Genomic DNA, 17,136 nt, shown 5'->3' with positions numbered 1-17,136 from the left:
ATACATTGTACTGATCATATCGATGTTCCTTTTTCTACATAAATCCAGCAATAGTAATTACAATAGCTCAGGCCTCAGAGTAGTCTGCCTAAAGCACAACTAGTTATGCGATTCAGCACCAACCCACTTTAATAGAAGACATAAGAGAGGCTCTTCAAAACCTTAAATCTTAATCAAACGTAAATTTTATAAAATGAAACAAAGTACATGTTTTGTGCATATTTAGCAACAAAAGGTCCAACTATATTTCCGCCAATAAAACGAAACTAAACGTAAACAACATGAGAAATGATCATGCAGCTGTAACAAGATCTCCAACCCGTGCCACTCATGACAAAACCTAAATAAGCTGCTTCATGGTATCTAAAAACTAAAATAAGTTAACCCTTTCTCCATGAACTAGGGATTCAAGTACAATAAATACAATGAGGCCACACTTCTAATAGGGTCGATAACGTCTACCACGATTAGAATCATCATTGCCACTGCTGGTTCCTCCTCGTGCTTGCGGTCCACCAGCACCATTGCTCCTATCGTTCCTCCGGGGTCTGACTGGAGGTGACATCTGTACGCCAGGCTGCTGACTGTACAAAACATGTCTTGGTTAAAGATATTTGTACTTAAGTAGTGCTACAAATACATAAGCATATACATAAGGGTGTCCATAATGCCACATGGCACTCTATCATTTGTCTGTTTAAAAAACAATTAATTTTTCAACCAATCTTTTCCCTCCACATCACATTACGTCATCCTTTATGCACATTTCATTATGTACACTTAGCAAAATCCTTCGTACTTTATATTTACACATAAAAATACCATTATTGAAGCAACTTACAGAACATAGCCAATTCGACCATCTGGTAAAACCATTGGCACCATCTGCATCCCTGCTGGCATTGGTCCCCTTCCATAAATCATAGGCTGCTAAAGTGTGAGTGCGTACATTAGATGAAAATCTTTCTGAAAGAAACAAATATAGAAAATAGATAACCAGGATCATCTCAGTTACCACCTGCTGGAGTCCGGCAGCTGCACCATACCCAGATGCCATGGGGGCAGCATATGGATTCAAAGGTATACCAGCATATCCAGGATGAGGAATATAATTTGGCATGGGTGCGGAATTGTGAGGACTTGCCGTATCAAACTTTTTCTCAGTCTGAGGCTTTGCAAGAACAACTTCCAACAAATGACCTGCAATTTACAATATTTGATCATTTTCCAAGAAAAATATTTTAGCAAATATGAGATAGAAAAGAGTTGAAAGCAAGTACAAGAAACTGTTGGGGAGAAAGGTTTCTTCTATTAAAAAAAGCATTACAAAAGATCAAATGCATAAACCAGAGACAAGACCTATTTTATTGTCAATTAGGGTAACAGCTTGGGACAGCTGCTGTGGTAATCCAAATTGGGTATTTTTGCACATCTTTCATGTGATGCAGGAAACATTAGGAACTTATGATGAAGAAAGAAAGTATTCTGTGGCCTATACTAATAATAGAGAAGAAAATTCGGAAACAAGGTTTGATATAACAAAATTGTTACAGCATTCAAATGTAGTTATAGGAGCATTCTTTGTGTTAGCGGGTAGTTGTCTCTATGTTCTATGATTAGTGGAGTTATTTTGTAATTTATTTTTCCATTCAAAGAGCATAAAAGAAATTGAACGGGAGAAGAAGATATTGTTTAGCATTGGTATGCTTTTGGAGGTTTGAATTCCTCGAAAACTCAATTTAGAGATCAAGGCTCCCCCAAGAGCCTACCATAATTATGTATTTCACTATTCATATCAGCCACGAACTTCTGAAATTGCATCTTTATACTATTGAAAAGTCACAATACCTTTTACTGACAAGATTGGTAACCAATAAGTTTCCTATGTACAGTTCCAACTCATATTTATTCCCTGTTTAACAACCAACCATTAAAATGAGATTTTTTATTTTTCATTTTTTGCCCCGGGGGTTTTGGGGGGGGGGCCGGGGGGGATCAACCACGAGCACCATCTACATACTTTAAACAGAACACTAACTATACATTGAATAACACCATTTGTAGCCTACACCTTCAGGAAAATGATAACTTGCTCTCGTGCACAGACAATAGATTGTGTATTGACATCAAGCTTGAGTTCCTTTCCCAAATGTTTACTTAGGCTAACCACTGGAACCAAGCAGAGATCAAAAAAAGAGAATGTGAGAGAGAGAGAGAGATTATGTAGCATATCCAGAAGTTCATGTCAACTTCTGTTCTATAAAAAGGACATCTTATGATTTAGCATCTCCAGAATTCTATGTTTAAAATTTTAAATCACTAATTGGCAATCCATCTACGCGTGTTGTAGTAGATAAATGGCTTTTACCTTTAAGTGTGTTTTTGGAGCACTCTAATGTTGGATATCAACTTTTAGATGTGATTTTAAAGTGCAGCGATAATGAGACCACATTAATTGAGATGAAAATTACCATTATAGGTCAAACATTTTAGAAGGGACTGGCAACTGTGAAGTGTCGTAATCAACTACAATGATGAATATGCAGAAAATGGTGGAGGCATATCATGATGAAGATAATATTCCACAACCGGATGTCTATAACTAGTTGTCTGAATTCGATACATCAAATGTAGCATTTATTGGTGCAGTGGAAGATAAATAAAAAATGTAACATTACAAAACATAGGTTGCATTATTAAAATAAATGAATTGATTGGTCACCAATTTCCATCAAGGATCTGACTTTTCATGCCCTCATCAATCGAATCAAGTAATTGACGTATGATCAGTAACGGCACATGCAGAAACTGTTTTTCCAACTTCAACTCTTATCTAGTATGCCTATTGCTTATGAATTTATTGAACATTACATTAGATAGTGGATATATGGTACATACCATTAATTTCGTACTTTTCTGTGTCATTGACAGCCTTCAATGCACTTGATCTTTCCGCATAGTGAATAAAGCCAAAATCTCTTTTCCCGCCACTTTTGGCTGGTGGCATAACAACTTTAGTTACTTCACCATGGCGCTGGAAGAGTTCCTTTAATTGCTCAGTGGGTGTACTCTCAGGTATGTTCTTCACGTAAAGAGCCTTGACCTGGCAAAGCATTACAATGAAGTATTGTTATAACTCAAAATCACTACAATGTTTTACCAAGAAGTAATCTCATTGCCGCTAGTCTAGGCAGATGAACAAAAACTTGAAATACACAATCATCTGAAAACTGTACCAAAATCCATCAGGTTTTACAAGAAGAATAGCTTCCACCAAGAAAAACAGATCTCATATATGGAGTAACATTAACAAAGTGGAGGGAGAAAAAAGCTTCAGTATGCCAGACTTGCAGTAAAACTGTTCATGTTTTGAACACTCGACTTCCATCTCAGCTGTCAAGAAGTATCAAATTAAGTACATGCATTCATGCGACTTATGAGTTATAACCAAAAGTAATGATTTTTACATACCGCCAAGGTAAGAATATCACGAAATATATTAGGCGAATGATGGCTAAAGAAAGATTTTTGAAAATGCAATGGGGGATATGATGCTATGCTCATTTTCATAATTCAGTAGCCATCTTCAGCTAAGCATGGAGAATCTCCTAGGGCAACAATGTTTGTGTGGACACCAAAATGTTCCAAACATGTGTCTCTCTCTCCCTCTCTCTCACACACACACACACACACAATATTTCTACTATTGTTCTAATTTAAAATCTTGGGAACACGTTAGAAACACGTTGTGATACACTCAATGACCAAAAACATGTTACACTTTGGATAAAAGGGTTACCAAATAGGAAATAGCAGTAAACAGAGTGATTCTCATGACTTGTCTACCTTCAATGACTTCTTATCATTTTCCAGTAACTCAAATAATAAAATTGAAAACAGCTACTCGTAGCTTTCTTATTTTTGAAATTATCAATCTAACATTGGTTAATTTAGGAATAATTCAACTTTTCAAGTTCCAAATAATGGGCAAATAATAAGATATAATTTTCAAATCCAATGTGCCCCAAGGTTTTGTCAGTTTAAATGCTTCTTAGCTAACCATTTATGTATCCATAATTCAATTTTTTAAGTAAATGGGCAATATGTATTAAGCCCCTATTTGAACCCATTCTTTAAACCTCATTTTCCCCAAACTTATTGTCAACCACAAATTCTCCCAATAAAATAATTTTGCACGCAAATCCAAAGCATTTTTCACTTTTTAACCATACATTCTAAAAAGAGAAACTCACTTTTTACAAAATCTATTCTCAAAAAATGGGGTTCAAACAGGGGCTAAGATATAATGTTTATATCCAGTGAGCCTAGAGTGTCGTCAGTGTAGCACTATAGCGCTTCTTGGCTATCCAGTTTCCTTTCAATCTTTCCCCGTTACCCACTAACTTCATAACGATCTGCCTTAAAATTTGACATTAGGAGAAGAGGAGGCTTCTCTCTCTTGGATTTCTATGCTTTCTGCTACTTACTCTCTTTTTGAATTTCATTATTCTTTGTTAATTTCTAGCGTGAACAACATAACATAATCAGTGGTAGGATGCATTCTTATCTAGTACAGATCCATGTTCATTGGTCCGTTTTAAAGTGCACAATAACGGAGACAGCTCTATTTCACATGTTCCTCTGCTTGCACCATAAGCTCAGCCATTTCAAGAAAAATAAAAAAATAAAAGGGAATTTTTTTTCTCTCTAAAAGTACCTTAAGAACTACTGCCCCAGAAAAGTGTCAAATTCCAAATTAGACATTAGAACTTAGTATATTTCCAACTATCTCAGATATTACCTGGGCGGTGGCAGAAGAATTATCAGGCGTAATTTTCGGATCAGCCCATGTCACAGTTGGTGTGTTGCCATCCAGATTAAAATTTGCATTTGACATTTTCTGCCTAGAATAATCAGCACAAGCATTGTTGTAATATTCCACAAAACCAAAACCTCGGTTACGGCTTTGGTTTTGCGGATCCTGTAGTTAAAGAAAAAACATCAACTGTTAAGGACAATTAATCTAAGAAATACCATCACATTATATTTGAAAAAATGATAAATAAAAACAAACCTTTATGAGTTCTATGGTTTCTGCTCCAGGACCAGTAGCTTCAATGACTTTTCTGAAGTCATCATCAGTCCAACTCTTTGGGACATTGCCAATGAACAATCTATATTTGGTTTCTGACAGCGAACACCGAATTGTTCTCCCCTTCAATCAGGAAACAGAAGGAAAAAAAATCAAACATTAAAACATAGAGAGAAAAAAAAAAATCAAAAATCAAGACATAGAACTGTGTCCAAACACAATAGAAATAGTAGAATACCAGACTGCAACCTACTGACCTTACAAAGACCTTTAACAAAAGATTTTGAAACAAAAACAGCAAATTCTACCTTGAATTCTTTGCTATGTAACTCTTCAATGGCCTTCTGTGCAACATCATTTGTTCTGAAGGCTACAAAAGCAAAACCTCGACTTTCACCAGTATCTCTATTCTTCATGACTCTTATCTGCCAGATGATGAAGCTACCAGATTTATATAGACTGTGGTTGACAAGACAAAGAAAGCACCAGAAACATAAAAGATATACATATACTTTAGTTCTACAAGCTAAAACTGACCTCAAAAATTTCACCAAAGGGTTCACAGAGTTCCCTCAAATCTTCTTCTGAAACATCTCGAGAAATTCCACCAATGAAAACTTCAGAGCCATGAGGAGGAAAAGCAAGAAGTTCAGCATGCTTCTCTTTGTCATCTTCTTTAATGGGAGTGCTAGGCTTTTCTTCATCTTCCACATGCTCATTGCCAAGATTGTTTCCAATCATCCCAGGTGTCTGCTCTTTCCTGCTATCTCCACTTATGTCCTCTTGAAGTTCATCAACATCATCCTCACCACCTTTTCCATCTCCTTCATCCTCCATGGGTTCTTCGACATCATCTTCTTCTTCAATGTAATTGTCATCATCAAAATCCACTTGGTCCTCAATTTCAGCGTTCTCTGTCATGATTACTTTATGCTCCAAGTCTTGTCACAAAACAAATACAACTTGGGCCTCGTGTCCACCAATAAAATCTGCATGCTCACATTATTATTATGGCAGCTGGCAAAGAGATAACCATTTGTAGAGAGTACGGATACTGGCTGAAAGGTATTTAAGTGTGAAGAATCTGAAAACCATCACTCCTGGTTTTTAAACATGAGAAATGAACAGCCAAATGGGAATGCAGAACAATTTTACCTCTAGCATTTTTTTGGTGATATTAGGCAAATTTAAGGTTTGGGATTTAGGCAAATTTAAGGTTTGGGATTCAAAGCCATATTGGCATTTGGAAATTGTTCAGTTTCTAGAGACGGGGTATTCAAATTGAGTATTACACTTCCGATTAAAACCAACACTGAATTCCGAGAACCAATCACTATTTTCTTGATTTTTCATTGCAAGCCAAGCTTACAAAAGCAGCTAAACTTTGCACTGGTGCTGGGTTCCCACAAAAACCAGGAAACACAGAAACAACTGCCAGCCCAGAATCCCTCCCCTCCCCCTCCCCCACCCACGCCGCCCAACCCAAGAAAAGGAAAGAATTTTTATTGCATGCCGTAATTTTCAGCAGCAAATACAATGCTGTTAAAACGAATATTCTATAATTTCTTGGTGCAAACGTAATGTATTTACCCCCCAAATGGAAAAAAAAAACATGCCTAAGCATGCAATCAACATTTAATCAACCTTTTAACGGATGGCCATACAAACCAAATTAGTACTAGATTATAATAGGGAAACCGCACGATCTGGAAGAATTTCAACACAGAATACCAATTAAATCCTAAACTCCCAGTATTTCGAGAATTACAATAAAGGGTTTTCGAAACTGATTCAAGGGCAAATCAGAAAAAAAAGTCAGATGTATGTATAGAGAGCGAGTGTATGTGTGAATATTATGTAAGTGATATAAACAGAAGCAGTAGGAGATTTGAGTGAGACTTTGCATACCAAAAATTTCAATTTTGATTGGTTTTTGCTTTATCTTGCTCTCTCTGTTGTGTGTCTCAGAGCCTGGAAGAATGAGATCCCCAATTTCCCCTAATATTTCTTTTGCTTTGAGGGCCCTAATTTGGTACCCTTGCCCGCACGGCTATTCTCGTCATTTTGGTCCGTAGGGGTAACTCCGTCATTTTGATAACTTCTTTTTAAAAAATTAAAGAGCTGTTCTCTTTATTGTTTTCGAACCGTTTTCAATTTTCGATTTTTCTAAACGGTTCTTTCCTATTTTAGAAAATTAGTTTTTTCAAAACACAAAAAAAAAATTTGTACAAGAAACTCAAAACGTCTAAAATGATGTTTTGAGTGTTTTTCAGCCAAAACACGATATTTTTAGAAAACACGGAAAATACATCATTCCCGTTTCTCCCCTCCATTTTTCTCATGCCCATTCCCACCACCTGTTCTGGGCGAAATTGGCGGATCGTTGCTGGGCAAGGTGCAGCAGAGGCAGACGATGTCGACCCATGTGGTCCGCCACCATGGGTTGACCACATAGGTTGACGTGATGACGTCGGAATTTTCCACAGGAGGCTATAGAAAACAGCGATATATCAGCAAATCATTCGAGAAATAGGGCTGCCCCTTTTGCTAATTTCTTGATAAGAATAGCCATGAGGATATCAAGATCAAGGTGTTACAGTTTCTTGAGAAGAGTTTTTCATTACCAAAATGGATCGAGATTGGACCTCAATTCGAATCCATTCAATTCTCGAACTTGGATGTTGATGGAATTTCTTGCTTTAACTTCTCAAATAACTCTCATTACATATACTCTATGCATCTCCAAATGTGTGGTACTTATACTCAATCCTTTAACTTTTATTCTGTGCAGCCAGAGAGTAAGAAGGATTGAATGGAGTCAAGCTGATGGTGGCGATGCCACCATTGACCCTGTATTGCCCTCTCTTATTGTAAGTTCATTTTATTTTTTAGTTTTTCTTTGTAATTCAATTTTTTAAAGCTATACGTAGTTTGATTTATGAATTATATCATGTTCAATTGTCAAAGGTCTGCTAGTTCTGTTTAGATCGATTCATACAGTTTTATAATTAATTTGTTTAATTCGTTGAAGAGCACGTGTGTTGTTACTCATGCCTAATAATTTTGTAACAAGAATATGTTAATAAAATGCATTCTATATTGTACTTTGTTCTGGATTTAAAGGAATCTTGTTTAGATTTTGATAAGAGCCAGACGAATTCTGCGTTTGGGCACTATTTATGACGTTTGCTAAACAGTGTCTAGCTTTCGAGCTTTCCAAAGAGAGCTAGAATAGGACTTTAGATAATGATATGATGTGTTAGTTTGCTCTATTTTGAAGGGGGAGAAACTCAAAAATGTTCTTGGATATTTTCAGAAAGATTTTGAAGGAGGAGTTTCGACTGAGAATTTAGGTGAGGTGACAAAAAGAGTGACTGAACACACAAAATTTGAGGGTAACACTAATGTGACTTCGAGTATGAAGTACTGATCGGAGCTTTAATTGCATAATAGGGGCAAAATTCAGTGGCTATGGTTCATTTCTACCAACTTATCAACCATCTCCTTCTTGGTCTCGTTTAAGAACTATACCCTATGCTTTAACTTTTATTTTGTCCATCCAGAGGCGGGATGAATATTTATTTCCTTTCGAAATATGAATGTGTGGTACTTTCATCGTTTGTCCTCTAGTTTACATTTCAATAGGATGAAACTTACTTTAATTTTTTATCCTCTAATTAGCATTGTTTATCCTCTATTTGGCACTTGTTAGTTTCTTACGGTTATCACTTTTTAGTATGATAATTTTTTAATGAAGTTCCTTGTGTTGCATTCCTATTGATTTCAATACATGTACTTGAAGTAGATAATCTGCAATCTGGTTGAGTTTCATTTTTGTTTATTTATCATTCAATCTTTTTTGGAGGTTGAGGATGCAAAATGATCAAAAAGTTTCGAATAAACTTGATATAAAGTTGTCCCCATTAGATGGATTCTCTGCATTAATGGTTTGTATTCTTATAATGCAGATGAAAGAAAGAGCAAAGAAACTTGAATATTGGAGGATGAGACAAATGAAAATTGAGGAGAAGAAGGAGCTTCTGCATAGACAAAGTTCTGTGTGGGTTGATGAATTGGAATTGGAGAAGAAGACATTGGAGGCCATTGTTGGTATTACTACTCAGTAAAATGTGTAATCCACCATGGATTTCAGTAATAACTTGATTCAGTAAAATAACACGTTTATGGTCGAAGTTTTTCCATTGCCATTTTAAGTTGTGTTCCGTTTATGGCTATATGAAATTTCCAGACTCGTACAATTTGAATGTGAACTTGGCAACTGCAATTAAATTGTCGGCTTCAAATTTAATTTATATTTTATTATAGCAGATTTTGGTCGGAGTTGTCCCGTGATTTTTTTCCCTCTACATTCGAGGGAAAAAATCCACGTAAAAATTTGGTGTTGCGCTTTCTTATTTTTGCTTGGATTATTTATTTGCATAGTTAATCGTTCTAATTAATTGCTTGGATTGGTAAAATTATTCTTGCAGTAATTAAAATTGCCCAACTAATTGGTATCAGAGCCAGGTTGTGTAGGTGTGGTTTTATTGCGGAATAAATGGAAAATACTTCGGGCATTATGATTAAATTGTCGGCTTAAAATTATTCTATTTGAAAGCCTATGATGGAGGACATCTTGTATTGTAAGGATTTACATGAACTTATTGAAGGTGATAGTGCAAAGCCAAGCAATGTGAGTGACGATGACTGGAAGAAGATGAACAGGGAAGCCATTTATTAGACAGTGGGTTGACATTATGTTTTCCATCATATATCTCAAGAGACGGATGCACATAGTCTTTGGGAAAAACTGGAGAGTCTCTATGAGAGGAAGACTACTCAAAATAAAGCTTTTGCTATTAGAAAGCTTGTGAATCTGAAGCTAAAGGAGGGAAAATCAGTTGCTAAGCATTTGAGTGAATTTCAAGACTTGATAAATCAGTTGACCATAATGAAAATAGTGCTAGATGATGAGATGCAAGCACTATTACTTCTGAGTTCATTGCCTGATAGTTGGGAGACTTTGGTGGTATCATTAGTAACTTCGCTCCGAATGGCGTGCTGGAACTTACTCTAGTTAAAGATAGTTTGTTTAATGAAGAAATACGAAGAAAAGACTTGGGTGGGAATGATGCACAGGCTCTTATTACAGAGAACAGAGGTAGGAGTAAAAGCAGAGGTCCTAAAGGACGTGATAATTTTAGAAGTCAGTCAAAGACAAGGGGAAAGGTTAAATGTTTTTATTGTGATAAAGAGGGTCATATAAAGAAGCATTGCATAGCTTGGAAAAAAAAATTAAAAGAGGAGAAAAATCAGAAGAAGACTGATCAAAATACAGCAGCTAGTGCTTCAGAAGAAGAAGAAGAAGAAGTAGTAGTGGTAACAGTATTTTCGGCTGAAGATGAGCAATGTTGTCATGTTGCGGATTCATTTGTTGAATGGGTTATTGACTCAACGGCTTCTTACCATGTCACTACAAGACGGGAGTTCTTCACTTCATACAAATCAAGTAACTTTGGCAGAGTGAAGATGGATAATGACAGTTTTGTCAGTATTGCGGGAATTGGTGACATCTATCTTCAGACAGATATTGGATACAGCTTGACATTGAAGAATGTGCGACATGTTTCTGACATGCACTTGAATTTACTATCTACACATGCATTTGATGAAGCAGGGTATGACAATTATTTTGGCAGCGGAAGATGGAAACTAACAAAATGGTCAATGGTATTTGTTAGAGGAAAGGTTTGTTGCACACTTTACAAGACACAGGTAAAGGCGTGTAGTGCAGCAGTAAATGCAACTGAAAGTGATTCTTCACCAGACTTGTGGCATAAGCGGTTGGATCACATGAGCGAGAAATGATTACAGATTTTGGCAAAGAAGTCTCTCATTCCTTTTACTAAAGGTACATCATTAAATTCTTGTGATTATTGTTTATTTGGTAAACAACATAGAGTATCCTTTCAGAAATCCTCTAGTAGAAAATCTAATGTTTTAGATTTGATTTATTCTGACGTTTGTGGTCCCATTGAGGTGGAGTCCTTAGATGGTAATAAGTATTTTCTTACTTTTATTGATGATGCTTCACGAAAGTTGTGGGTGTTCTTTTCGAGATTGAAAGACCAGGTTTTTCAATACTTTAAAGAGTTTCATGCCATGGTGGAATGAGAAAGTGGAAAGCTTTTGAAGTGTCTCCGAATTGACAATGGAGGTGAATATACGTCTAAAGTGTTTAAAGATTACTACTTAGAACACGATATTAAACATGAAAAGACAGTTCCTGGTACTCCACAACACAACGATATGGCAGAGAGAATGAACCGTACAATTGTAGAAAAGGTCAGAATTATGTTAAGGATGGCTAGGTTACCTAAGTTATTCTGGGGTGAAGCAGTTCGAACAGCGTGCTACCTAATCAATCGGTCTCCATCAGCTCCTTTGGATTTTGAAATTCTAGAAAAAATGTGGACAGGAAAAGATGTTTCTTAATCTCACTTGAAGATTTTTGGATGTAAAGCATTTGCACATATGGCTAAGGAACAACAATTGAAACTCGATGATAAAGCTAGTCCTTGCATTTTTGTTGGCTATGGAGATGCGGAATTTGGCTATGGATTATGGGATCCAGAAAAGAAGAAAATATTCAGAAGTAGAGATGTGATTTTTTATGAAAATCAGAAGTTGACAGATGTTGAGAAATCTGGGAATCAAAGACCTGTTATTGAGGGTGTCACTGACCTTAACCTCTCCCCTTACCTTCAGACAATGTCACTCAGGGTGTAGAGACACACGTTGACAATCATGCTGATGAGTCAGCAATGATTGATGAGAATGATTTAGAAGATGTTGAGCAGAGCGAGTAGCCTACTACATCAGAATCTCAGATTAGAAGATCAACCAGGGAGCATCGTCCATCAACCAGGTATTCAGTATTAGATTATGTGTTGGTAACTGATGAGGGGGAGCCATAATGTTTTCGGGAGATAGAATCTCATAAGGATAAACAAAGTTGGGTGAAGGCCATACAGGAAGAGATGAATTCTTTGCAGAAGAATAACACTTATGAGCTAGCAGAGTTTCCTAAAGGTAAAAAGACATTGAAAAATAAATGGGTGTTCAAGCTGAAGAAAGATGGTGAAAAGCTAGTGAAGTATGAAGCTCGATTGGTGGTAAAAAGCTTCGGTCAGAAGAAAGGGATTGACTTTGATGAGATATTCTCTCCCGTTGTCAAAATGACTTCTATTCGAGTAGTTTTGGGTTTAGTAGCTAGTTTGGATATTGAGCTTGAGCAGTTAGATATCAAGATCGCCTTTCTCCATGGTGATTTGGAGGAAGAAATCTATATGATTCAGTCAGAGGGACTTGAAGTAAGAGGAAAAGAACATATGGTTTGCAGGTTGAAAAAGAGTTTGTATGGGTTGAGACATGCTCCAAGACAGTGGTATAAGAAATTTGATTCATTTATGGGAGGTCATGGTTATACCAGGACAGATGCAGATCATTGTGTTTATGTCAGAGAATTCCATGGTGGTAACTTCATCATCCTTTTGTTATATGTAGATGATATGTTGATAGTGGGACATGATGTTCAATTAATTCGCAGTTTGAAAGTAGATCTGTTCAAGTCGTTTGACATGAAGGATATTGGACCAGCAAGGCAAATTTTGGGAATGCATATTCGTCGTAATAGGTAAGCCAGAAACTTATGGTTATCACAGGAGAAATATGTAGAGAGAGTGCTAAAAAAGTTTAACATGAATAATCCTAAACCTGTTGGGACACCACTTGGTAGTCACTTCAAACTGAGTAAGGTGACTTGTCCTTCTAAGGAGGAAGATAAAGAAAAAATGGCAAAGATTCCTTACTCCTTTGCGGTTGGGAGTTTGATGTATGTCATGGTTTGTACACGGTCAGACATTGCTCATGCAATTGGAGTAGTCAGCAGGTTTCTTGTTAATCCTGGTAAAGAGCATTGGGAGGCAGTAAAATGGATCTTTAGATACTTGAGGGGTACTTCTAAAATGTGCTTGACTTTTGGAGGTTCAAAACTAATTTTGGAGGGCTTTACAGATGCAGATATCGCTGGTGATCTTGATGGTAGAAAATCAACTTCATGATATTTGATTACTTTTGCAGGGAGAGCTGTCTCATGGCAGTCCAAATTACAAAAGTGTGTTGCCGTATTTTATCAAGTTGGAGACAGATTAAACTTTTCTCCTCATTTGATATTATATCATTTCTTTTTTATTGATGTTATATACGTCGAGTTGCAATTGAAATTGCAGAATTTGTTTGTGAGAAGGGTAAGCAGACTGATGTGTGTTGGGCATGCCGACAATGGTGACATTTATTTAAAGATCAAGAATTCTTTGACCTTTTAATCTGGGATGGGCTTTACTCTTTTTATTTTTTCGTGTAGTAGAAATGCAAATTAAAGCAGGAGTTTAACGTGCGATACAAATTGTATGTTGCGTAAATTGTGAGAAATGTTCAATTTTCAAAATGGCCAAAAATATTTCAAGATTCACAAATTTCAAAATTTATATGTTATTTAATATTATATTAACATTAAAATATTAAAATTTATTGAATAATCAGATTTCTTGAATAAAATATTACAAAAAAAAATATAATCAAAATTTCAAAGTAAACGTATTTTCCAATTTTATGTTTTGGGAAACAGTTTTCCAGAATGACAAAAAGAATGTATTTTTAGCAATTTCAAAACAGGCACTTAAAACACAAAATTCAAAATGAATTCAAAACTTAAAACTAAAAAACTGAAACACGAAGAGAACCGTCACTAATTTGCTCTAATTTTAAGTTTGAAACTCAGCCCTTGTTTGTTTCCTATTTTTTCTCATCAAAATGAAAAATATGACCGTTATCCATCACATCAAGCCACCAAATTTGAATTTTTATTTCTTGTGTGGGGTCCATAACGACTATATTTTTCATTCTCATTTTTACAAAAATGCGAAACAAACGCCCCCTCATTTAAGAGTTGACCAACTCCCAAAAGCATGGAGAAAAAAAAAAGAAGAAGAAAAATCTTTCCTACAAAATTGTGAGCAAATTAGTATTAAGAAAAAGAAGAAAATAAAAATCGTACCAAGATCTAGGAAATTCTAATAGCGGTCCTCTAAATACTTGAGCTTGTTTTAAACACAAATAATGCAGCCCAATTCCACAGCTAAACAAAGCCTTCAAAGTTAAAAACTAGATATTAAATTAAATTGGATTTGAGCACGCAAAGGTTTTGGGAAGAAAAGAGGATTGAGAACGAAATATTATTTATTCATTTGGTATAATATGTACGTATAAGTGAGTAGCAATTACTTTTTGTATCCCTTTATCTTTTATTAATGCCCTATTTGATTTCTATTATTTGACTACAAAAATGAAAAATATAATCGTTATTTATCAAATCAAGTCACCATATTTGACTTTCTATTTCTTATGTGGGTTCCGTAATGACTATATTTTCATTCTTATTTTTAGAAAAATGAGAATCAAACGGGCTCTGAGTTTCGAAATATTTCAGTAACTTACCTAAAATTATAAATAAAATTTATTGACAAAGAGATACGTACTTGTTTATTTGAAATCAAGTTTTCTTCTTCTTCTTTATCTTCTCCTTCTTAGAAAATTAATTTAAAAAGAAAAAAATAGCGTGAATGAGAAGACTGCTTATAATGTGGATGAGAAGAAATGGGTAAGATTTTCTACTTTTTTCCTGTCCAGTCCATATAGCCATGGATGCATCTAACATAATCAAATACCCAGTGGAAAGAAATGTCTATTAAAAAAAAAAAAGAAGATGAAAAAGATGAAGTTTAGTTGTGGTGTGTTTATTAAAACCCAGAATTCATTTTTTATTATTTTTATTAAATTAGGTATATATGTATAAATTTGTTGTGGTATATTTATTAAAATTATGTTTTAATTGTGGTGTGAATATAATGTAGTGCACTTAATAAATTTTTTGTGGTGGTAACGTAATTACCTTTTTCTTTTTTTCCTTTCTTATGATGACTTATGTATCCGACTTTCATCTTACTAACTTGATTCATCACCCAGTACACTTTTTTATTTCACAAGTGAGCAACATTATTTAGAACTCTTTTTAGGGCAACTTTAGTCAATAACGTTCAACACTAGGGGCGATGAATATCATCACTCATAATAATTGTCTAATACATGTGTCGATATCTCCATTTTTTAAAAAATATATTTTTTTAAAACCTATATTCAATTACCGATACTTCGATAAAATAATATTAAGCCTCTATTTGATAATCATTATTTCAAAACCTAATTTCTTTTTTTTTATATATTTTAACCACACATTTTTCAAAAAATCACTATTCAAAAAACTCCATTTTTATCAAAATAATGGTTGCCAAACAGGGACTACATGTAAACTTAAAAATTTTCTTATTTTTTAATTACACATTCTCCAAAAAATCACTATTTCAAATCAAAGTTTTTCCAAAAATCTCATTTTAATAGAGCCAAATAAGGACTTAGGCTAGCGTCTAATTAAAATCTCACCGTATTTATGTAAAACGTCAAATTCATTGAATTTTGCTATAAATTCTCATATATAATTGAACCATTATGTGGATATTCAAGTGAATGAAAGCAATAATTTTCTTTTGTAATAGTCAACTATTATCGACAAAATGTACAATGACACAAGCGTAACCATTATGGTTACATCCGGACCAACAATTAGAACTAAAAGAAATAATTCTACTAAAATTATTAATTTTTAAATTTTGTGTCATTGAATGGAATTATTTGATAATATCTAAATGAGCAATATTTTTACTTACGTTTTGATAAGAGGATGGACATACTTTTTTCGAAGTATTTATCTTCTACAAAAGTAAAGTGAGTTACAAAAGTAAAGGGCAACTCACTTACTACCAAAAATTTCAACGTTTCAATTCTCATTCTCTCTTGTGAATAAGAAAAGTTAGAAAAAGTAAACGATCCACACACAAAAAATAATAATAATAATAATTAAAAGAAGTAATTTGAGTTTGTGTCGCATATAAATTTCCCACTTCTTTTAGATTGAGAGTTTTTGTGTCGCTGCAATGTGTCGGTATCTTGACCACAAACCCATATGTATTACGTTAGAAATTGAGCCAATAGTCATGAATGTTAAAATGAGATAATGGGTAAGATGAAAATAATAATCACAAGAATAAAAAATTTACATGAAAATCTAATAGGAGAAAAAATCACTGGTAAAGAAGAAGAATTCTCTAATAATCAAGAATAGAGGATTATAAATGATCTCTTTGGACCAAACTAATAAGTTGTACTATTGGTAAATCTTAATCTGTCTTGTACATCATATATTTATAATCAAAGGATCCCCTAACGCACCTATTTGAGACCCTTTTTTATGAAAATATAATTTGGAATAGTATTTTGAGGCAAAATATGCAGCTAAAAAATAAGATTTTTTTTTGAATTTTCATGTAATATTATTTTAATGAAAAATTTGTGGTTGAAAATGGGAGAAAAAAATATATTTTGAAAATAATGGGGATCAAACAAGTGCTAGGAGAATTAATATGAACAAGAGTCTAACATAAGGTGAAGTCGTAAAACTAATAATGAAATATTTGAGTTGAAATAGGAGAGAAAAATTGCCAAAATTGAGAAACCTTCCCCTTGTCGTCTTTAACTTCTTCAAGACTTCTCCAACATAAACAACCAACTTCAAATATGCCTCCAAAATAGAATTTAGATCATATCGAAATTCTAACAAATCTCCACCTTGACACGAATAAAATGCAATGAACAAAACTTCAAAATTCTGGAGACATTTCATTGCAAGGTATAAAATTTAACTCTTCAACAAAAACTCTCTAACAAAATTCTACACCTCTTCCACACAACCCAACCAAGGCAAACTTAGCAACTGCCGATTGAATCCAAGCATTGCTTACCAGCAAAATTACCTTGGGTATCAAATTTGTTAGAATTATCACCATGAGCAACAAGATCTTTAAGTTCAC

General features: G+C 34.6%; 1 protein-coding gene across 3 annotated transcripts; it reads right to left on the bottom strand.

Annotated features, from left to right (window-relative positions):
- Positions 1–169: 169 nt before the first annotated feature.
- LOC111392792 (heterogeneous nuclear ribonucleoprotein Q-like) lies at positions 170–7,134 on the bottom strand. 3 transcript variants are annotated; one of them, XM_023018187.1, is made up of 9 exons: positions 7,001–7,134; positions 5,630–6,081; positions 5,401–5,517; positions 5,075–5,215; positions 4,802–4,981; positions 2,899–3,103; positions 1,019–1,200; positions 842–930; positions 173–584 (listed from the first exon to the last, which is right to left on the bottom strand). In XM_023018187.1, exons 2-9 carry the CDS (start codon positions 6,011–6,013, stop codon positions 440–442), a joined length of 1,443 nt encoding a protein of 480 aa, XP_022873955.1. In that variant the 5' UTR covers positions 6,014–6,081; positions 7,001–7,134; the 3' UTR covers positions 173–439. The 3 variants fall into 3 exon arrangements, with proteins under 3 accessions (XP_022873956.1, XP_022873955.1, XP_022873957.1); XM_023018189.1 differs by having other exon boundaries at positions 842–927; XM_023018188.1 differs by lacking the exon at positions 7,001–7,134 and having other exon boundaries at positions 170–584; positions 5,630–6,543.
- Between the last annotated feature and the right edge of the window lie 10,002 nt (positions 7,135–17,136).

This window comes from Olea europaea, unplaced genomic scaffold (assembly GCF_002742605.1).
Source record: "Olea europaea var. sylvestris unplaced genomic scaffold, O_europaea_v1 scaffold978, whole genome shotgun sequence".
Classification (NCBI taxonomy): Eukaryota; Viridiplantae; Streptophyta; class Magnoliopsida; order Lamiales; family Oleaceae; genus Olea; species Olea europaea.
This window is presented reverse-complemented; position numbering and strand designations above follow the sequence as displayed.